Source organism: Lissotriton helveticus, chromosome 7, assembly GCF_964261635.1.
Source record: "Lissotriton helveticus chromosome 7, aLisHel1.1, whole genome shotgun sequence".
Classification (NCBI taxonomy): Eukaryota; Metazoa; Chordata; class Amphibia; order Caudata; family Salamandridae; genus Lissotriton; species Lissotriton helveticus.
Genome location: NC_136068.1, coordinates 1,280,302,298 through 1,280,326,265, shown reverse-complemented (window position 1 = coordinate 1,280,326,265; position 23,968 = coordinate 1,280,302,298). Strand labels below are relative to the sequence as shown.

Genomic DNA, 23,968 nt, shown 5'->3' with positions numbered 1-23,968 from the left:
CTGTTTGACCAATAGCTGCTCCCCCCTCACCCCCCTTCCCCTCAGCGCCATGAGACCCTCATGGGTGAGTAGCGCGCTCTACAAATGTTTGATTGAATCAGAGTGCATTCCGGGAGCATTATACATAGCCTCATATTGCCAGACTTTGAAAACGTGATGTAACTTACCTGCAGACAGTGCCCATCCCTGATTCATAATGTAGTACTGCAAATTGGCAGCCAAAGGGTTTGTGCTGCCAGGGGTTTGGGCCTACTTGTCCCAAGGACAAAATACACATGAAAACTTGTTGCCCTCGACCCCAAGCAATATGTCCTGGGAGTCGGACTATAGGAATTCCACATCCCTGCTGGCCCTCTTACTTCGGTTGTTCCACTGTACGTCTTCTATTTAATCTGTAAGCACTATTTTCTATACGGAGTTTGTCCTATTGCAGGAGGGTGTCTCGTGTGCAGTTGTGACCACTGGCTTGTATAACTCGTAGCAGACTAGAAGCTCTTCAGGGGCCATGGGAGGCAGAAGGTGGCAACTCAGCGATGCCTTCAGGGAGGTCAACGGTCCATGATGTAAATTCCGCTAGATCTGGTTAAAGCCCTGCAGTCAACCGCACAGTTTAACATTTCTCGTCAATGTTTTTAGTTTCCAACTAAATAAATCCGTTGCTAGAACTATATTCCCTGCTTGACAGGTGGGCGTGAGAGGAGGGTAGTAGCGATGCACATGAGCAGTCTCAACGCAGCAGCAGCTAAGAGATCTTAATATAGTCACCGCCCCAACTCTTCTCCTCCCCCCCCCCCCCCCCCCCCCAATACCCTGGAATGACATGCACACCCAGCCCCCAACAAAACCCCTCAGATGTTGTACACCATGCCCCACCAAGGGAGATTTTCATAACCTTTTTTAAAATACTCTGACCACTTTCACACGTTCAGTTGCCGGAGAGGCAGCGGACAACTTTGCCATGAGGAAAATGGTATAATTCGTAAGCGTATGAAAACGACAAAAAGCTGGAAAAAACTCGTGTGAATGTTACTGCTTTACATGCTCCTCCCACATACTTTAAAGGTAACAAATGCCTGTCTCTACATTTTTCTGGTCTTGAAATGATCGATTTACATTCCATTCCCCACCATAAAGTGCCGTCTCAAACTGAGACATTGTGTTCTGTTACCCCCAAAAAGATTCAGGATAGTTTTTTGGGCAATCTAATCTTTATTTCATTACGGCTGCAAGAATTAATTGTTAGTAACTTCTAAACACAGTATCCTGCTATGAAGCCTGAGCTCAAAGCATCATGTTTTTAAAAAACAAAATGAAACCGTTTATTAGCATGCTTTTTAAATGCAGTCAAACATGTTAACAGAACCTAAAGCAAGTACATAGCAATACTACAGACACTGCTTATCAGTGACTTAAGTAGGTATTTAACTATCCTATAGGTTTCACTATCAGGATGGGAGGAAAAATGTAAGTTGTCTTTTAGAGTAGTAATCTGATTCTGAAGTATTGTCTAGTCCATTTCACTTCCCTACAGTGTCCCAAATCTTTGTCTGATCCATACAGGCTTTTGACAGTCTGATTCCACCAATGGTGAAACCTTGAACTTGCTGCCTGTATCCAGCAGATAGCTCTACACCTTTAAGCCAGAAGGAAACCCAGAGAAAGCATACTATATTGTACGTTTTTGGGTCTTCCTTGGCAGTGCGCTGTTGCTATACTTAGTGATCATAGAAAAATAACTTTCCGGAGTATTACCGAGAGAAGGGCTAAGGCTCCACCCACAAAGTGTATTTTCAAGTATAGCATATGAATGGGCAGACATTGTGCGCTTCCATTTAGTTTGTCTTGCACTTTTTTCCTTAAGGGGAGGCTTAAGTTCACTACATCTGGACTGACTTGGTGATGGTAGCAAGTCCTTTATAATGCAATAGGATTGATCTGTCCTATAAGCTATTGGAATTGTAAATGACTGCCTTTTATATTTTAAAAACCAAAACATAAATAAAAAGGCATTGTCATGTACAATGCCAATAGCTCAAACCTGTGTAAATGCGAGACCTCTTTGTATGCTCCCCGTGCCACCCCAGCTTGGGCCCAGCTGTATTAAAGTCATTCTTGACCCTACTCTCAGTGGGAACAGTCAAGCCAGAACTGCGGGATGGGTGTCCCAGACATTGGTCCCATGCTTGCCATGCCACCGAAGTCAAACTACCCTTACCAATAAGGGTTGAGACTCCAAAATCGGTCCTCGGATGCTTGTTTCCGGTCCAGGGAGGGCCTGGCAGTTCAAGCTGGACTGTTCCCATGGGGAGCAGGGTCAAGACTGATTTGCATAGGGGTGGTTCCAAACTAGAATGGCGTGGGGCAAAAAAACCCGGTGGATTTAGTCCCATTACTCTGTACTGGGGCTGACTGTTGGACAGAATGTTGAACAATGTCAAATTGTTTTTGGATTTCTCAGAACATACAGCACGGGGGACTGAACCCACTTAACCCAGTGAGACTCTTTACTGTATTTGACAATTTTCTTTTAGAAAGAATTGGCAAAGAGGGGGGGCTGGACTGTCTTTGTCAGCCGACTTTTGCCTTCTTCTTTTTTTTGTAACAATAAGCAAAAAAGCCTAACGTTAAAAAAATTATTTGGTCTCAGAAGGCATATTTATTTTATTTATTTTATTTTGAAAGTTTTATATAGCGCGGAGAAGATCTTTGCAGATATCAGAGCGCTTTAGATAGAGGGGTACATGAGGGAGCATAGTCAGACAGATTATATCAATAGATCAAACAGTACAAGTAGGTGGCTGCAAAGCCAATCATGTGAGTAATAAGATAACAATACAAATAAGCAAAGGGGTCAAACATGTAGTACAGATCGGTGCATAGTATTAACAGAGTTCGAGATAATAGTTCAAGTGTATTTAGGCATGAGGATAGCTTTTACTTCATTTTTAAAGAGTGTAGTGGAAGAGATAAGCCTGGTTTCGGGAGGGAGTGAGTTCCAGATCCTAGGCGCCATTCCTGAGAAGGAGCGCTTATATGTTTTTTCCTTCCTTGAATCTTCGAGGTTTCAGCAGAAGATTGTGCCTCTAGTGTTTCTAGCTCCGCCAGAGATTGTCAGTTTCTGAGCGAGGTAGCCGGGTGAGTTTAGGTGTACCGCCTTGTGTGTCATGCAGGCGATTTTCAGATGAATTCTGGCTTCAAAAGGCAGCCAATTCAGGGATTTCAAGTCAGGGGTGATATGGGAATGCTTTCTTGATCCAGTGATGAGTCTCGCTGCAGCGTTTAGAGAAGCTCTTAGGGGTGCGGTTGAAGTTAGGGGGAGTCCGCAGAGGGCGATGCTGCCGTAGTCAATTCGGGGGATGACTAGTGCTTGTACTGCAGTTTGGCAGTCCTTGGCTGGGAGGAAGGGTTTGAGTTTCCTCCGAGTATTGATCTGGAAGTTTGCTCCCTTTGTTGCCTTGCTGATATGTTGCTGCATGTTGAGATTGGTGTCGAGTGTTATGCCTAAAGATTTTGCGGAGTCCACGATGGTGGGTTGGACATTGAGTGCGGTTAGGTGTTTAAGCCAAATTTGTGTGGTGGAGATCTTCGCTGGAGGTGAGATCAGAAGGAACTCCGTTTTCAGGGCATTGAGTTGGAGATGATTATCGGCAAGCCAGGATTGGGTGCATCTGATCATTGAGTTCAAGAGCAAGATGTCTTTGGGGGACTGTAATTTGAGATAAAGTTGGGTGTCATCAGCGTACATGTGAAAGTGTACATTGGATGCTTGTAGCAGGGTAGTGAGAGGTTCCATGACTAGGTTGAACAGAGTTGGGGATAGCGAGGATCCTTGGGGGACGTCTAGTGTTACAGGTATTGGCGAGGACATCAGGTTATTGCTCTTGAATTTCTGCGACCTGTTGTGAAGAAAGGAAGTGAACCACTTGAGAACAGTTCCAGATAAACCCATTCTTGTGTTTAGTAGTTCTAGTAAATTCTCATGTTTAACGGTGTCGAATGCTGAAGAGAGATCAAGAAGGATGAGGAGGCAGGTGTCGTTTTGGTCTAGCATTTGAAGTGCGTCGTCAATTATGTGAGTCATAGCAGTTTCTGTACTGTGCCCTGCTCGGAAGCCTGACTGGTGAGGGTTGAGGAGATCAAATTGTTCAATGTGTTTAGTCAGTTGTAGTTGTGCGCATTTTTCCAGCAGTTTGGCGAGAGTGGGGATATTGGTAATGGGACGGTAATTGTTGAGGTCAGAGGGGTCGGCTGTAGGTTTCTTTAGTAGAGGTGTGACTTGACCAACTTTGAGGGAGTCAGGTATGCTTCCTTGTTGGAGAGAACTGTTGATAATTTTAGTCCAGAGAGGGAGAAGCAGAGGGGTAAAGTCTTTTACTGCGGTAGCAGGAAGGGGGTCCGTGAGGTGATTGGATGGTTTCAGGGTGCTGAGCAGTTTGCCAATTTCTTTTTCCGAGTATGTGCCAAAGGTTGACCATGTAGCCTTGTTTTTTGGTTCAGTAGGTGCTAGGCACTGGGGTTTGGAGTAGAGGCTTGCGTCAATGAGGAGATCGCTCTTTATGTTAGTTTTTAGGTCTCGCCTGTCGATGCGCATGCGCATCGAGCAAGGCGAGAGTATTGGCACTTATCCGCTCTTTATCCACACTGCAAGGAATCGTGGCGATTCCTTGCAGTGCACGATAAATTTAAGCTCAATGCGCATGCGCATTGTGCTTAAATGCGCGTGCACATGCCCCCAGCCGCCTACTCTCTCTCTCAGCCTTCCCACAACTCCGCCCCCTCACTACTTGATTGCACGGCCGCTAGGCCGTGCCTCCCCTACTCTCCTCCCCCCTCCTCCTCTCCTCCCATGCCTGCCTGCCTGCCTCAACTCTCCGCCTCCTCGATCTTCTGTAAAGAATAATTGAAGTATACTCATTAAACCAAACAAGGAACTTACACGTCTATCAAAGCTAAATTAACCCGTAAGAATAACACACAGCGTGTCATTCGTATATTACCAATCCTTACCGAATAATGGGACCGTCTGATTTAAAGCATCCCGAGTCGATCACATTTTTTCAATGGGCTCTACACAGTCAGCGCAACTCAAGTCACTGCTGGGTAGAAGATTAAATCCAACGGGGAAGGATCACACGGTAAGAGGATTCCCTCCCGTCAACAATCCAGAGTAAAAGTTTGCGTTTAGGCGTTTGTCTCTCGCGCCATATCAGGGCTTAGAAATAGAGGGCGGACCAACTAGACTTAAACCGGGGCACACAATCCCAACTTTAGAGCGGAAACTAAAAAAGGACTAGCGCCGCGAATACCTCTAAACTCACTCATCATGGCAGTGCTCTAAGTAAAGTAATATATCCAAGTTTATAACACGCAAATACTCGAATATGCCTCGAGTTTACCCAGAATGAATTTAAAAAATCTGAATTATACCAAATATAAACACATAAAAATAAAATGTTTGTCCTAGTATCTTATTTATATACTTTCAACACAGCGAAGTGTAAATAATAGTCACCCCTTATAACCCAGTGTGTTGCCTCAACCCCTTACATTCTGCAGATTTTGTAATACATTTGTCAATTGATCAATACATAAAACGATTGATTTCAAGTACAGCAGTAGTGCAAAATATACACACAAACAGGTATATCTATATTAATATTCAAGACCCTCAACCCCTCACCTTCACTCACCTTCACTCACCCTCACTCATCCTCACTCACCCTCACTCATCCTCACTCACCCTCAACCCCTCATCCTCACTCACCCTCAACCCCTCACCCTCACTCACCCTCAACCCCTCACCCTCACTCACCCCCACTCACCCTCAACCCCTCACCCTCAACCCCTCACCCTCACCCACCCTCAACCCCTCACCCACCCTCAACCCCTCACCCACCCTCAACCCCTCACCCACCCTCAACCCCTCACCCTCAACCCCTCACCCCCTCACCCTCAACCCCTCACCCTCAACCCCTCACCCTCAACCCCTCACCCTCAATCCCTCACCCACACTCACCCACACTCACCCACACTCACCTTCACCCTCACTCACCCTCAACCCCTCACCCTCACTCACCCTCAACCCCTCACCCACCCCCACTCACCCTCAACCCCTCACCCTCAACCCCTCACCCTCACTCACCCTCAACCCCTCACCCACCCTCAACCCCTCACCCACCCTCAACCCCTCACCCACCCTCAACCCCTCACTCACCCTCAACCCCTCACCCTCAACCCCTCACCCTCAACCCCTCACCCTCAACCCCTCACCCTCAACCCCTCACCCTCAACCCCTCACCCTCAACCCCTCACCCTCAACCCCTCACCCTCAACCCCTCACCCTCAACCCCTCACCCTCAACCCCTCACCCTCAACCCCTCACCCTCAACCCCTCACCCTCAACCCCTCACCCTCAACCCCTCACCCTCAACCCCTCACCCTCAACCCCTCACCCTCAACCCCTCACCCTCAACCCCTCACCCTCAACCCCTCACCCTCAACCCCTCACCCTCAACCCCTCACCCTCAACCCCTCACCCTCAACCCCTCACCCTCAACCCCTCACCCTCAACCCCTCACCCTCAACCCCTCACCCTCAACCCCTCACCCTCAACCCCTCACCCTCAACCCCTCACCCTCAACCCCTCACCCTCAACCCCTCACCCTCAACCCCTCACACTCACCCACACTCACCCACACTCACCCACACTCACTCACCCTCAACCCCATTCACCCTCAACCCCATTCACCCTCAACCCCATTCACCCTCAACCCCATTCACCCTCAACCCCATTCACCCTCAACCCCATTCACCCTCAACCCCATTCACCCTCAACCCCATTCACCCTCAACCCCATACCCTCAATCCCTCACCCTCAATCCCTCACCCTCAACCCCTCACCCTCAACCCCTCACCCTCATTCACCCTCAACCCCTCACCCTCAACCCCTCACCCTCATTCACCCTCAACCCCTCACCCTCAACCCCTCACCCTCATTCACCCTCAACCCCTCATTCACCCTCAACCCCTCACCCTCATTCACCCTCAACCCCTCATTCACCCTCAACCCCTCACCCTCATTCACCCTCAACCCCTCACCCTCAACCCCTCACCCTCATTCACCCTCAACCCCTCACCCTCAACCCCTCACCCTCATTCACCCTCAACCCCTCACCCTCAACCCCTCACCCTCATTCACCCTCAACCCCTCACCCTCAACCCCTCACCCTCAACCCCTCACCCTCAACCCCTCACCCTCAACCCCTCACCCTCAACCCCTCACCCTCAACCCCTCACCCTCAACCCCTCACCCTCAACCCCTCACCCTCAACCCCTCACCCTCAACCCCTCACCCTCAACCCCTCACCCTCAACCCCTCACTCACCCTCAATCCCTCACCCTCAATCCTCACCCTCAACCCCTCACCCTCAACCCCTTACCCTCAATCCCTCACCCTCACTCACCCTCAACCCCTCACCCTCATTCACCCTCAACCCCTCACCCTCATTCACACTCAACCCCTCACCCTCATTCACACTCGACCCCTCACCCTCATTCACCCTCAACCCCTCACCCTCATTCACCCTCAACCCCTCACCCTCATTCACCCTCAACCCCTCACCCACCCTCAACCCCTCACCCTCATTCACCCTCAACCCCTCACTCACCCTCAACCCCTCACCCTCATTCACCCTCAACCTCATTCACCCTCAACCCTCACCCTCAACCCCTCACCCTCAACCCCTCACCCTCAACCCCTCACCCTCAACCCCTCACCCTCAACCCCTCACCCTCAACCCCTCACCCTCAACCCCTCACCCTCAACCCCTCACCCTCAACCCCTCACCCTCAACCCCTCACCCTCAACCCCTCACCCTCAACCCTCACCCTCAACCCCTCACCCTCAACCCCTCACCCTCACCCCTCACCCTCACTCACCCTCAACCCCTCACCCTCAACCCCTCACCCTCAACCCCCTCACCCTCAACCCCTCACCCTCAACCCCTCACCCTCAATCCCTCACCCTCACTCACCCTCAACCCCTCACCCTCAACCCCTCACCCTCAACCCCTTACCCTCAACCCCTTACCCTCAATCCCTCACCCTCATTCACCCTCAATCCCTCACCCTCAATCCCTCACCCTCAATCCCTCACCCTCAATCCCTCACCCTCAATCCCTCACCCTCAATCCCTCACCCTCACTCACCCTCAACCCCTCACCCTCACTCACCCTCAACCCCTCACCCTCACTCACCCTCAACCCCTCACCCTCACTCACCCTCAACCCCTCACCCTCACTCACCCTCAACCCCTCACCCTCACTCACCCTCAACCCCTCACCCTCACTCACCCTCACTCACCCTCACTCACCCTCAACCCCTCACCCTCACTCACCCTCAACCCCTCACCCTCATTCACCCTCAACCCCTCACCCTCAACCCCTCACCCTCACTCACCCTCAACCCCTCACCCTCAACCCCTCAACCCCTCACCCTCACTCACCCTCAACCCCTCACCCTCAACCCCCTCACCCTCACCCCCTCACCCTCACCCCCTCACCCTCAACCCCTCACCCTCAACCCCTCACCCTCATTCACCCTCAACCCCTCACCCTCATTCACCCTCAACCCCTCACCCTCATTCACCCTCAACCCCTCACCCACCCTCAACCCCTCACCCTCATTCACCCTCAATCCCTCACTCACCCTCAACCCCTCACCCTCAACCCCTCACCCTCAATCCCTCACCCTCATTCACCCTCAACCCCTCACCCTCAACCCCTCACCCTCAACCCCTCACCCTCAATCCCTCACCCTCATTCACCCTCAACCCCTCACCCTCAACCCCTCACCCTCAACCCCTCACCCTCAACCCCTCACCCTCATTCACCCTCAACCCCTCACCCTCAACCCCTCACCCTCACCCTCAACCCCTCACCCTCAACCCCTCACCCTCAACCCCTCACCCTCATTCACCCTCAACCCCTCACCCTCATTCACCCTCAACCCCTCACCCTCATTCACCCTCAACCCCTCACCCTCATTCACCCTCAACCCCTCACCCTCAATCCCTCACCCTCATTCACCCTCAACCTCATTCACCCTCAACCCCTCACCCTCAATCCCTCACCCTCACTCACCCTCAACCCCTCACCTTCAATCCCTCACCCTCACTCACCCTCAACCCCTCACCCTCAATCCCTCACCCTCACCCACACCCTCACCCTCATGCTAAACCCATTAACAATTCTAAAAGCACTAACTCTAATGCTGCGAGACCTATTGCATTTCTAATGCTTGTTTGGATAAAGAAAGCCGCGAAGTCTTCACAGGAGGGTGCCTCACGCACAGTGTTGACTGGTTGGGGTTGACCCTTGGATTGTGATCTGATTAGCTCAAACAGTTTTCTCGGGCGGTTTTTTGCTTGGTCGAGCTGGAGGCTGAAGAAGTCTGATTTTGAGCATTTTATTTTCCTGAAGTAGGCGCTTCTCTTTTTCTTCAGATCTTTTAGGTGCATTGCAAGTAGGGTTGTGGGTGCGACGAGGGCGGTTGTTGCGATTGCGAGCTGGGATTCAGGTCAGGTTGGGGGGAGTTGAGTGAGAGTTAATCGGAAGGGTGAGGGACAGGTTGGGCGGGGAGGTGTAGTTGTGTGAGGGGTTGCAGAGGCGACGTGGGGGACGAGGGCAGTTGCTGCGTCTATGAGCAGGGATTGACGCCCGGTGTGGGGCGTGTTGATTGAGGGAGTCAGCCGGAGGGGTAGGGGACAAGTTGGGAGGGGGGGAGGTGGTTGAGGGGTGTATGGGGTGTGTGGAGAGTAGTTCTTTGATGTGTATGTATTCTTTGATCTGAATGAGGGTGGCCATGATATTGTCCATCGTGGGGTAGGTGGTGGAGGTGGGGGGTGGCAGTCAGAGGTGAGTGACTGACCAGGGAATTCGCGAGCAGGTGGGAGAGTGGGCTGGTGTTCGAGCAGGGCTGCGTTGTGTTAGTGTACGGGAAGGTGTTAGGGAGGGGAGAGGTTTTGGGCGGGAGGGGTGTGGATGAGGTAGGGAGGAGGTTGGTGGTATGAGGGAGGGCATTAATGGTAGGCGGGGGGTCAAGGTGTGGGCTGGGAGACAGATAGTAGTGGTGGGGGTGCAGGAAGGGTAATGGGGGCTGAGAGTAGGAGGGGAAATGGGATTGGAGATGGTCATGTTGTGGGGAGGGGGGGGTTAAATTAAGAGAGGATGTGTGTTCTGCGTAGTTGGTTAGAGGGTAATGTGGACTGAGAATGGGGGGGGATTTGTCGATATGCGTGTTGTGGTGCTGGACTAGGTTAGGTGTGTTGTGGGTGGGAGCTGTGCTGTCAGGGGTGAGCGGAGTGTTAATGCCAGCTGTAGGTGTGGGAGGAGTGTTGATGGTATGTGTGGGGGTCCGAGGGTTTGTAGAGGGGGTGGGGGTGTGAGTGGTGTATGAGGGGGAGCGATCTGTGTCTGTGTTTGAGGCGTGTGTGACAACTGCCTGCTGCTGAGCTGGGATAGAGTGGTTGTGGGTGGGAGATGGGAGGTCAGGGGTGGTAGATGTGTCCCTGATTGAGGAGTATGTAGTAGCTAACTGGCGCTGAAATAGGTTAGCAGGGTTGTGGGTGGTGGGACTGGAGGAAATACGAGTGTTGGTCCGTGAATTGGAGAGGTGCTCTTTGAAAGTGGGGAACAAGTTGTCTAGTAGTTCCAGGTCCCTGTCTGTGGATTGAGATAGGACAATCCCGTTATTGTAAATAGTGATGGTGGCTCTGCCTGGAAAGAGTGGGGATGGTGTGATGGAGAGAGTTAGGCTGTGAGCGGATTTCCTGGTGGAGGAGACGGTGAGTAAAGTGAGGAACGTTTTTCTCCATTGAGCTCTGCGTGTGGTGTGGAAGATGATATCAGTGTTCAGGGATCCATTGACTGGTGAGAAGTAGGTGTCAGCAAAGGGGGTTTCTGGGTGTGACCTAAGGAAGTTGTGTTTAAAGCATTTAGCGGTTTTTTTGGTGAGTGTTGGTGGGTAGTTGATTTTATATGTGTGATTGCCGATAGGATCCATGTTGGGATGGTGGTTTAGGTGGGTATGGGTGACTGCACTCTAGTGGTACACATGTGCAGAAAAACAAATACATACTGTAAGTTACACAATACAAAAGTGGTACTAGTGCTCAGCCAGCATAACCCAAATATAAGTGTGCAGAGAAACAAATACATACAGTAAGTTACAAAGTGCAGAAGTGGCATTAGTGATCAACCAGCATAACCAAGATATAGGAGTGTGCAGTAGAGCAAATACATACACAGCAGAGCAAATACATACAGTAAATTACAAAGTACAAAAGTGAGGTATAATGCTTCAAGCAGAAGTATAATACTGGGACAGGATACAGATATCAAGTTACATGGATCAAAAGTGACCCTAGGGGGCAGAAGTGACACTAGTGTATATATTGTAATAGTTATTGGCACTTAAGGGAACTCATTTGTGTGGATGTGGGCCTCTTGAAAGAGGAGAATTCACTCTGTGATGTTAGCCATTGGCCGATGTGGGCTAGCCCATTTGCCCATACTGTATGCTGAAATAGGCAGAAAAAAAATGTAAACCACACGAGACCAGTAAGTGCATTACACGTTTAACTTTAGTGAGAGCAAAACATCTGATCTAAAAAACATTGGCAAAGTCAGCAGCTCTGGTGTTGACTGTCAGCCTTTTGAATTTCAGTGCATGTCTTGGTTTTCCTAAAACTTTATTTTTGAAAATATGCCAGGCCTTATTCATATATATACACGCCTGATTATCAAAACTAATATCTATCAAACAGAGTCCAACCTATTTTATTATTTTAGGCCTTGTAGAGCTCTTTTGCCATAGTAGTCCCATCTATTGATGAGCGCTACTTTTGTGAACTTTCTCTGTGGAAGAGTTGAATGCTTTCACAGTGAAGTCAGCCAATGAATGAGAGGCTGATCCATTGCCCCATGCTGTAGTGAGTCGAAGTAAAGTGTGAAAGACACAACCGTTCAGTGGATTAAGAGGGCTGACTCGAAGGCCCTCTGAGCAAGCTGCTAATACTCATTCTAGTTAAATCAAAAGGTATTGGCTAGATCTAGTCTTAAAGTAGTCTGCTTCACTGGTACGGATGATGGGCTAATCACTTTTTTTTCTGCTTGAACTTTTTTCCAAGTTGTTTGTGATAGCTTATTTACTTTTTGTGTACGACCAGATGCCTGCTCAGTCTTCAAACTTACAATTTTTACTGCAAGCATTTGTGCCTTTTAGTTGCCAATGCCAATCCTGTTTTTGCCAGTCCTCCTTAATGCTAAGCTTGAGTACATGCGTTGTCTTTAGCAAACATAAGCCCTGGATTCTCAAATGTATTTCCTCCATGATTGATCTCTGGCACAGCCTGTGTTTAGTGAGACTGTCCACAGCTCAATACCTCTATTTTCTTGAGCTGGCTGTTGAATCAGTGCAGGGTAAGTTGTGTAGAGTTGGTTACCCGGATGATACGACTGAAAGCTTACAACTTTCATTTTTTACAGTTGGAAATGGAGGATGAAGATACAATTGATGTATTCCAGCAGCAGACGGGGGGTGCTGATTAAAGAACCAACCTCATTTACACCTTGGAACTGTGCTGTCAACAACTCATGCGGCTCATGCAGGATGCAGCGATCTTCGTGCACTTTCCCATGGCCGCAGTATAGTTTCTCCCATTCTTTCCATTTCTCTGTTGTATATAAATTGCCTGACGTCGGTGCACAGACATAATGCTTGTCTTTATTTTTTTTTCCTCCAACAAAATGGCTAATTGTATAATTTTGACCAGCGTCATCTATAGAGAGATGGGCACGTAAATCGAGCCCCTGGGAACAGTTCCCTTTCCTCTGTCAGTGGTGTGTTCATTCCAGTAAGTTATTTTGTTTTCACTGTTTAAATAGTAAAGAATCCCAAGCAAAGTAAGCCCACATACCCTGTTCAATTTGAGAATCTTTAAGCTTTTTTTCTTTTTTATCATTGTTAAAACAAGGACGATTTTATAACCTTTTTGTACGTAGCTGTTACATGTAGACCAAATCTGTCTGAGTCGGGTTGAATTGCTAGAAATCAATATTCTAGTTGGTTTTCCCCTTTCAAGTCCAGTGTCGTGTTGTTTAAATAAACTTTTTGTTTAAAATAAACCTGCTTTGTCATGTTTGTTTACTCGGACCTAAATTATACATCGACACGATTGTGCTAAACCTGGTAATAGAGAACATTGCCAGCTATTCCGCAGGCTGTAATTCCATGTCTAGTCTTGATGCAACAGTCTGCTGGAAGATGTATGTATTTAATTTGGATGGTCCTTTCAGAGTAGGGCAGCTGTGCATTAAATGCACTTCACAACAGCACTGCTATGCTTTCAAGAGAATACTTTCAGCAAGCATGCACTCTTAATAAGCCAGTTTCACAATTTAATGAAAGATTGCTTTCTTTTCGGTGCACCGTTAGACTACTCGGTAGTGCTGCCATAATTTCAGTGGGCCAGTACCAACAATTTTCACACGCCTGTAATAAGACACTTTCAGAATAACTGCTATTCTAATTTTGCAGGACTTTAACAAAAAATTCCAGGGTTGCAAATACTGATGTCTTTTTGCTTTCTCAGCAAATAGACCAACTTTTGAGCGGATATGTAGCTTGCTTCATAGTGGTTTGGTATGCACAAGGCAGTACCAATGCAATTTTTTTTTTCACACAACCTTTGCAGCACAGGTAGCAGACTAGCCTCCAAACAATAGAGTGGCGGTCAGAAGCACATGCTTCTATTGTAGACACACCACCTGCAGCTCGCGAGGTGAGTATCACTGCTATATTTAGACCGCAAGTACTGTACAGCAGCAGGAAAATATGCTTACCTACATGTCAGGTGTAGTAAATGAAAGAATGTCTACACTGTTTGGAAGGGTGGAACTCTGATCTGGAATTTACTGTGCTGCCTTTAATGGACTAATTTGTTACTTGAACATGAAATATATTGAAAAAGCAAGAGTAAGTTTAAGCAAACCGGAAAAGTCCATTTAATAAGATGCGGCTGGGAGAACAGTAATGGGCATTTGGTCTGAGGACTGTTTCAACTGTCACTCGATCTAAGATGTTTATATAAAATTCATTGTATGTCATACACTGTTCTGATGACTCCTATGTGTTAAGAAATAAGTTGCTGTCTTTGGAGTCCTAAATTATTTTATTCTATGGGCAATCTAGGTGGACCTCGACCATGGGTGGATACAATGTGTCCAGTGGGTACCATGTCCAGCATTGGGTGACACCTGCATGTACTTTGTCCTGATTGGCTGTGTTCCTGACTTATGTGACATCTAACTATATGGTGTTCTGGGAGCATTCTGGCCATGTTGCTGTATTGGGGCCAATCTCCCTGGGCCGTTGTGGTGGTGGTGTGGCATCTGTGGTATTGATTTGGTATTTCCTGTGCATGCGTTTATTTACTGGCTGCATGTCACGCCACCTGTTATCGGTCAGTGACATCAGGTCTAGGACTCTTAGCCTGTCTGACTACATTTTTGTCTGTCTTGGCGTTGAGTTCAAGAGGGGCGAATTCTTTAATAAAGACGCAATAGAATTTTTATACATACATATATTCATATTGATATTGACTTTCTCGATAACATTCCCCCCCTCTAGTTGAATTTTCAACTATGCTATCTTCGTCACTGAAACTTGCATTTTACCCAGTTCGAAGACTGTTTTTACAGCAGGAAATCCCCCCAATTGTGCTGATCCGTGCAACCTGGCAATAACAATGTGCAAAGACAAGATCCACTGGGGGAGCAAAGATAATCCGTTAGAGTACCACTCCTGCTCAGGGGCACCTCCCTCTTTTCACATGCCTCTTTGTAAATGGTGCAGTGCTTGGGTGGCAAGAGACTATTCCATTGTCCATAACGTTCATTGGGATAAACGTGCAGCAGGATGCACTGATCTTGGCGCACACCCCATCATCACTTTCATTGTCTAACACGTTTTGATGCTGCATCCCGTTGAGGAGGATTGCTCTTAGTTCTTCCTTGATTGAATTTAATGCAGAGCTCATTTTAAGCATCTCCCTGATTATTTGTAACCAGCGGGCGTTCACTTTAGTCTGTACTACGAAGGGAATGCCCCCTCCTGTCAATACTTGTATGTCTGTAAATAGTCTGAATTCTTCTGGAATGTCCTTGTACTGAGCCCAACCGAAATCTGATAACTTTTCATGAGTCTGATGCAGCAAGTTTGTCTTCCCTAGCGGGTGCTGGTACAAATCTGACTTCTTCTCTGGGAAGGACCAGGGTCAGTAAGTGTGTTTGACTAGGGAACAACATCTGGAGCTGAACTTAGTGTAGGCAAACTCGCTGCTTTGACGTTAAAAATATCAGTGTTGAGTTCCCTCATTGCATATGCGGAATGTGCACCATTGTGCTGCACTTCTCATTTGTGTGCTCTAGAAGCGTTCCTTGACCTGGAACAAGGAATATAGTGTTAAGTTTTGCAGCGTGAATCTTTCTGGATTCACTATGCTGTGCATTATTCCGCGGTCTTGTGGTTGGGTCCGGATTCGTAGTCTTTTCTTTGTTTTTTTTTTTTTTTTTTCTCTTTGCCCAGGTGGGCGTCGGCGTCACACCCCCTTTGGGTGTATTTCCGGTGACGTCGGCATGCTTCCTGCGGAAGCTCCCACTCTTGGGCGCCATCTTCAGATTCTTTTTTTCCGCGGTCGGGTCTGGATCGTTCCCGTTTGGGCTCCAGACATTTTTGGAGAAAGAAGAAAGAAAATACAGAAAAGACGAGGAGAAGTCATCTGAAGACTCCAGGGGACTTCACCGACGAAAGACAAGCAAAGATAAGGCGTTTTCCATCCAGATCTTCGACGACCGTCGACGAACACGCGACCAGAGAGGCCCTGGACGCTCGAGGATGGACAACACGCCGTTCAAGTTCTGCCGTAACTGCCACCACAAGTACGCGCAGAAGGACCAGCACCCGGTATGCAACCTTTGCCTACCGGTGGACCACGAAAGCGGAGACTGCAACGCCTGTTCCGCCTTCACCCCGAAGACCCTTCGTGTGAGAGAGAGGCAGAGGGTAGCACACGCCGCCCTGCAGGGGAAGGCCCCGACCCCGTCGCTCTACGAGCTGGGGATGTCCTCCGAGGAAGAAGACAACGCTGCCGCCGAAGACGACAGCTACACGGTCGTAGAGACCGATTACACGAAGACTTCTGACAAGGTAGGAGACTCTTCGGCCCCCAAGAACCCGAGAGACTCTGAGTCTCGAAAAATCGAGGGCAAGACCCCGAAAGCGCCGACGCCAAAAAAGGCGGCGTCCGCGACTACTCCCAGGCCCAGCGGATCCTCAGAGAAGGAGTCCCCGGCGCCGAGAGCTGCTGATCAGCAGAAGACGTCGAAAATCGTCCCCGAAAAGGATCGATCGACGAGGGAGAAAGACCCGAAACTGTCGACGACGACCAGAGACCCGATATCCGGTTCGACGTCGAAAACTTCGACTCCGAGAGGCACGGCGACGAGCCATCCGTCGAAGAGAGCGGCGGAACCATCCGACGCGGAACACGCGGCCGAGATGGAAAAGAAAAGAAGGCGCCTCGAGGCAGAAATGGAGAACTTCATGCAGCGGAAAAAAGATTTCGACGCAAGGATGAAGGCCTTCACGATCCCTCACAAGACCAAGCCACCAGTGCTGGAGGCGGTCGAGGAGGAAGAAGAAGAGGTCGCCGAAGTCACCGAGCAAGACCAGGACGTCGAGGTGTTCGACGACCAGGAGGAGTACGAGAATCCCCACGAGAGCTACAGCTATGGGGAGGAAGATGAGGGCAGGACAGACACAGAGTCGGCGCCCTATGACCTTCAGGAGGTAGATTACATCGATGTCGACACCGACAGCCCGGAGGAGGTGGTCGACACCTACCCCTCGAGGCCCTCGCCGCCGGACGACATCGGGGCCTACAACGCGGTGATACAATCTGCCGCAGCAGCTTTCAAGCTCAAGCTCGACGAAGAGAAGCAGAAAGCAGACTTCCTTCTGGAAACATTGCTCCCAACACAAACGAGGAGCCAGTTCCTCCCGATGCTCGAGAGCGTCTTGGCTCAGGGGAAGGAAGCTTTCAGGGAGCCCGCAACATGCAAGGCAGTAACTCCCAGAACTGAGAAGAAGTACAAGCATGCCGCAAAGGACCCGGCCTACATTCAGGGCACGGTCTCCGCAGACTCCATTATCACGGCCACAGCAAGGAGGAGGGCTAACGTACCCACTACCTCGGGCCCGCCACCGGATAAAGAGAGCAAAAGGATGGATCTGGTGGGCAGAAGGATCGAACGGAATGCCGCGACCCACTGGCGCATGGCTAATTCCAACGCCCTGGTAAACAGACACATGTACCAAATCATGGAGGGACTGGGGCAGTTGGTGAAGGACTTGCCCCAGGATGCCAAGCAGAAAGCCGAAAAGCTAATTGAAGAGGGGAAGAATGCTGCAAATTCTTGCCTTAAGACGGCCCTGGATGGGGCAGACACCGCCAGCAGGCTCATGATGATGGGCGTCACGGAAAGGAGACACGCCTGGCTCAGGATATCCGGTTTCAAACCGGAGGTGCAACACAGCATCCTGAACACACCATTCAACGGCAGTACGCTTTTCGGACAAACAGTTGATGAGCAACTCAGCCAACTTAAGAAGGATAACGAAACAGCAAGATCCATGGGAGCATTGCAGTTCAGAGGGAACAAGAGGGGCACCCCGTCACGGGGGCCCGGCGGAAGAGGCGGAAACCAGCCAGGTACATCACACCAGGCTTTCCAGCAAACGCACCAGGCAGACTCGCAGGGTCAGCAGGGCCATCAGAAACAGCCCTGGCAGTACCAACAAAGAGGCCAGTCCTTTCGAGGGAGAAATGGACGGGGACAAAATAGAAGAGGGGGCCAGCAGCCCACCTCCAAGTGACTTCAAAAAAAATCCGTGTGCCCACCCACAAAAAAGATCCCAGGGGGCAGCACGTACAGATGGGTCAAGACAAACTAGACACCTACGACCACAGGACACCAGTGGGAGGAAGATTAAGATTCCACCTCCAGGAGTGGAGAGGAATCACATCAGACAAATGGATCCTCAACATTATCCAATTCGGATACTGCATAGAGTTGGAGGCGAGGCCAACAAACAGAAAACCAAGAAGAAAGCCGCTAGCAAGCAAGCAGCTGCAGTGCCTTCAGGAAGAAGCAAAAGAACTCCTGCAGAAGCAGGCCATAGAAAGGGTACCCTTCAAGGAAAGAAACACAGGAGTATACTCAACATACTTCCTGGTACCAAAAGTAGACGAGACAATGAGGCCCATTCTCGATTTACGGTTCGTGAACAAATTCATAAGAACGCAAAAATTCAAAATGACCTCCCTGCAAGAGGTGCTCCCACAGTTGCAGACCGGGGACTTCATGGTCACTATAGACCTCAAAGACGCATACCTGCACATCCCAATGAACAGGAAGCACAAGCACATGCTCAGGTTCACCGTCGGAGAAAGCCACTACCAGTTCACGACACTGGCCTTCGGTCTAAAATCGGCACCAAGAGTTTTCACAAAGTGCCTCGCAGCAGTCGCAGCGCACCTAAGAAGGCAGGGAATACATGTATACCCTTACCTGGACGACTGGCTGGTGAAAGCAAACTCATACCAGAAATGCAAGCTGCACGCACATACAGTGACCAGCACGCTCATAAACCTGGGGTTCTCCATCCATTGGAAGAAATCATCAATGGAGCCGGAACAAGTGAAGATCTTCCTGGGAGCACAGATCAACACCTTACAGGGCAAGGTGTTCCCCAGCGAGAAGAGGGCGAGGGCGCTGGTGAAGGAAACTCGCCTCTACCGGAAGGGACAAGCTCGGACAGTGAGGACGGCGAGCAAGATCATGGGGATGATGGCATCATGCATCCACCTGGTACCGAATGTACGACTCCACATGAGACCCATTCAAGAATGGCTACAGGAGCAATGGTCACAAGCTACAGGCAGTTGGGAGGATCTAGTGGTTGTAACGCACGCAGTGCAGAAGGAGATGACATGGTGGACCATGGAGAACATAGCAAGGGGAAAGCCTCTAACGCCCCCAACGCCAACAGTGACCATCACCACAGACGCATCCCTGAAGGGATGGGGCGCTCACATGGAGGAGCTCAAGGTGAGGGGACTGTGGACACCGACGGATGCCACAAAGCACATCAATTACTTAGAATTGAAGACAATCTTCCTTGCACTGAAGGCCTTTCAAACAAGACTGTACAAGCACAGGGTATTGATACAAACAGACAACACCACTGCGATGTTCTACATCAACAAGCAGGGGGGCACACAGTCCGCACCGCTTTCAACGCTGGCGCAGGAGATATGGAGATGGGCCATCCCTCTCAAGATAGACCTGCTAGCCATACACCTACCAGGGAAGGACAACATACAAGCCGATTGGCTCAGCAGGCAGACATCGGCATCCCACGAGTGGGAGCTCAATGCTCAGGAGACAAGATACCTGTTCGACAGGTGGGGGACACCATCGGTGGACCTGTTTGCCACACGCCAGAATGCAAAATGCCAAAACTTCGCATCCAGGCAGCCCGAGGAGGGGACACTGGGGAATGCCCTATGGATAGATTGGTCAAGGACATTTGCCTACGCCTTTCCCCCGATACCACTGATGCACAGAGTACTGAGCAAGTGCAGAGCGAGCAACATGACACTGATACTGGTCGCACCGCAGTGGGCGAGGCAGACCTGGTACTCGCAGATCATGGAGATGACACAGTGTGCACCCCACAGATTCAGCAGGAGGAAAGATCTACTGTCCATGCAGAACGGAGAGGTACTGCATCCAGAGCCAGAGAGCATGAGCCTAGTAGCGTGGCTCCTGAGGACATAGAGTTCGCACATTTGAGACTACCAGAAAGCACCCTGAGGGTACTTCGGGAGGCACGAAGGCCCAGCACTCGAAAGTGCTACGTTGCGAAATGGAAAAGATTCACAATATGGTGCAGACAGGAAAGACTCCACAATAAGATGAAGAGGGACTCCACAGTGCTAAGGTACCTGACGCACTTACTGGAGAAGAACCTTAGCTCATCCTCGTTAAGAGTTCACTTGGCAGCGATAGTAGCCTACACAAGGGGAGAAACGTGCAGGAGCTTCTTCACATCACAGGTGGTGAAGAGATTCCTAGAAGGAGCGAAAAGGATCGCACCACCCAAGCGGGTGCCGCCACCTGCATGGAACTTGAACACAGTCCTAACGGAACTCATGAAAGAGCCCTTTGAACCACTTCACAAGGCCTCCCTAAAGATGCTAACTATGAAAACAGCCTTCCTGGTTGCGATAACGTCCTTACGCAGAGTAAGCGAGCTTCAAGCGCTGACGCTACAAGAACCATACATACAAATACACAACGATAGAGTTGTGATGAGGACTGACCCACACTTCATGCCGAAGGTGGTATCCAATTTTCACATGAACCAGTCTATACAGATACCGAGTTTTTTCCAAAAACCCACAACCAGCGCAGAGAGAGCTCTGCACACCCTGGACGCCAGAAGGGCAGTCATGCACTACATTGAAAGGACAAAGGGGCACAGGAAAACGAAACAGTTTTTTGTGTCCTTCGCAAACAGCTTCATGGGCAAAGCAGTAACCAAGAGGACCATTGCACGATGGATCGCACAAACAATCCAACTCTGCCACAAACGGGCAGGACAGGAACTGGCTGAGGGGACACGTGCCCACTCCACCAGGAAGAAGGGCGCTACAATAGCCTTCCTGGCTAACACACCCATAGAGGACATATGCCTGGCGGCAACATGGGCTTCGGTGCACACGTTCACGAAGCACTACTGTGTGGACATACAAATGAACAAGGAAGCTCAAGTGGGACAGAAGGTGCTACAGCACATATTCAACACCCAACGCTCATCTTCCACCCAGCCGCCACAGAGATGAGAAACCGCTACAAAATCTATGCACAGCATAGTGAATCCAGAAAGATTCACGCTGCAAAACGAATAGTTTTCTTACCTGTCGGTGTAGTTTTGCAGCTTGAAGATCTTTCTGGATTCACTAGCGAACCCACCCACCTCCGCCAGAAAGATGAGGCTGGAGAGAGAAGAGGTGGTTAACTAAAGAATAGACTTTGAAAATACAAAGCGGTAAATACAAACTAAGAAGAACATTGCCATTACTTCGGAAACGAAAGAAACACGGAAAAAAAGAACCCGAAGATGGCGCCCAAGAGTGGGAGCTTCCGCAGGAAGCATGCCGACGTCACCGGAAATACACCCAAAGGGGGTGTGACGCCGACGCCCACCTGGGCAAAGAGAAAAAAAAAAAAAAAAAACAAAGAAAAGACTACGAATCCGGACCCAACCACAAGACCGCGGAATAATGCACAGCATAGTGAATCCAGAAAGATCTTCAAGCTGCAAAACTACACCGACAGGTAAGAAAACTATTCGTTTCCGTTCAATTAAGGGTTGCCCCTTTCCTTCTAGCCAAGTGTACCCACCCACCTCAGAACCCAGATTTCAAATACAATTTGTGAGAAATGGCACCTTCATTTGAGTCATAGATGAAAAAATACAATAGAACGATCTTTGATCAACTTTTGTACAAAGTACAGTTTGCAATAAATAGCACCATAGCATCACATACACATTACATCAATCTCCACCAAAACTGCTAGAGAAGGGGGCGTGGCTAGCAGCCAACATGGCGACAGCTTAGTTTGAGAGCTCCTTCAGGCACTGCGACATAATCATTAATCCGGCACATATATCCGGGACAGCAACCACCCGAAGCGGCGGCGGTCGGGTCCGGGGTCGGAGCGGATACCCCAGGTGAAATTCTGGAGGCCGCCGAGGTCCGGAACCCGCCGAACCAGATCCTGACGTGTGGGGCCTGTTGCTGGAGGAGAAGCACCGGCCTCGCGTGCCCCACGAGCCCCGGCGGAAGTGAGACCGGACCGGCTTGAGGACAGTGACGCTGCCCGGAGACCCGCTGGGGACTCGCACTCAACAAAAACTGCCACCGGAGCAGCGGAGGTGCCATCTGCCCAGTGCCGGGGTACAGTGAACCCCACTCCGCCTGCTGGTGTTGGCGTGGGGCGGTGGCGGGGAGGAGAAATCCACGGGGACGAAGGAGAGACGAGGTGGCCACGGGACGTGGAGAGGCGGTGAGCGCCCCCCCCCCTCCGGCCACATTGTGCGGGACGTCTACGAGATCCGACAGGGGAGCCTCGCCTGACTTGGCCTCCCGGGGTGAGTGCGTCTACTTGGGCGGGCGGTGAGCCGACAGCGGAGGAGTCTGGTGCCCCCGGGGGACGGCTCAGGAAGACATTGTACCGCGTATGACCGCGGTGGAAACGGCCAGCGCCCGACAACCCTAGCACACTGGCAGCTGGACTGGCGGTCCTGACCCACTCCTGATATTGCAGCCTCACAGTGAGAGGCACCCTGCCGGGTCCTTGCCCTCCTTTCTGACCGCGACGCCATAATCGCGCATTGAAGAGCCTGAGTGCGTCTAGTGTGGTGCTCCGCCTGGCTGCGTGCGGCCTGGGCCCTTGCCGGCTCTACCACCGTGCCACCCTCCTGACCGCGGCACGACCTCTGCCTGCCGGCGACGCGGTACTCTGCCCGCCGGACAAAGTGGATAAGAACAGCAAAGCCTTCCAGACGGCGATAACACCCGGGCGCGCGGATGCCCACCGGTGGTATCCTGCACTAAAGTGCTTGCGCTGAGGGGACTGGAATATATTGTCGGACTGCACCCCCGACGGAGGCCCCCTGGCGTACGTATCGGGAGGAGAAGCGCTAACCTTCAGTGATCCGCGGCGGGCGAGGAGGAGGACCCAAAATCCACAAGTCTCAACGTCATGGCGGGCAAGGGCACCAGGACTGGGTCTACTACGCAGGTCAGACTGGAAAAATTTGCTTACAGCCAGCACGGACAGGCACAGCACGGTGGGCGCAACTCCACAGGAGCCACCCCGGCGACGGAAGGGTCCGCAAAAATAACGTCGGAGGACATTATGAACACCCTTACGGAGGTCAAGGCGACTGTGGGCTCCATTTCCTCTGAAGTCTCGCTTCTACGTGCAGACTTTCACAAAATGGCTGAAAGAGTGTCCCAGGTGGAGGTAGTCACGAAATCGCTGATAGAAGACACGTCCGAACTTCAGATTGCCATGGAACGCATGGACAAAGTCACCAAACTCCTGCAAGACAAGTTGGATGACCAAGAAGGGCGTTCACGAAGAAATAACGTACGTATCCTTGGTCTTCCGGAATCAGAAGGGAAGGGGGCCATGTACCTCTACGTCTAAGACCTCATCAAGAACAAGCTGAAACCTAAAGGACTATCCCACTTCTTTTCGGTGGAAAGAGCACACAGGGTTCCGGGCGGGCCCCCTAAGCAGGGGGCGACGCCGAGGCCGGTGTTGGCGAGACTCTTCAATTTTAGGGACAGGGATGCGGTCCTGCAGGCAGCAAGGGTCTCCCCACCTGTTAAGATTCAAAATGCGACATTATCCTTCTTCCCGGACTACACGGCAGAGGTGGCCAGACGCCGCAAATCGTTCACGGAGGTGAAGAAAGCACTGCGGGACAAGGAACTGCCGTATTCCATGCTGTTCCCCGCCAAGCTACGGGTAGTGGCTGATGGAAAGACGTGGTTCTTCGATAAGCCGGAGACTGCTCACGACTGGCTGGAGGGCTGGCGACAGGTGGGACAGCGTCATCGTCCACGCAAAGATCGGACTAATCATCGCAACATCACGCCATTGGGAGACAAGACTGACCCCCGCCTCACCGCGAGGACACGGCGGCAACGGAGTCCGACTCGACACAAGATCCGCTAACCCAGGGTGACCAACACTGATCTGGTGAT

At 50.6% G+C, this 23,968-nt stretch overlaps 1 protein-coding gene across 2 annotated transcripts in view; it reads left to right on the top strand.

Annotated features, from left to right (window-relative positions):
• Window positions 1–13,184, top strand: part of SUMO2 (small ubiquitin like modifier 2) — a 31,511-nt gene extending 18,327 nt beyond the window's left edge. For both annotated transcript variants that reach the window (XM_078654506.1, XM_078654505.1), the window contains exon 4: window positions 12,546–13,184. In XM_078654506.1, the coding sequence (XP_078510632.1) occupies window positions 12,546–12,608 (63 nt within the window). In that variant the 3' untranslated portion in view covers window positions 12,609–13,184. The remainder of the gene's footprint in view (window positions 1–12,545) is intronic.
• The last annotated feature ends 10,784 nt before the right edge of the window (window positions 13,185–23,968 follow it).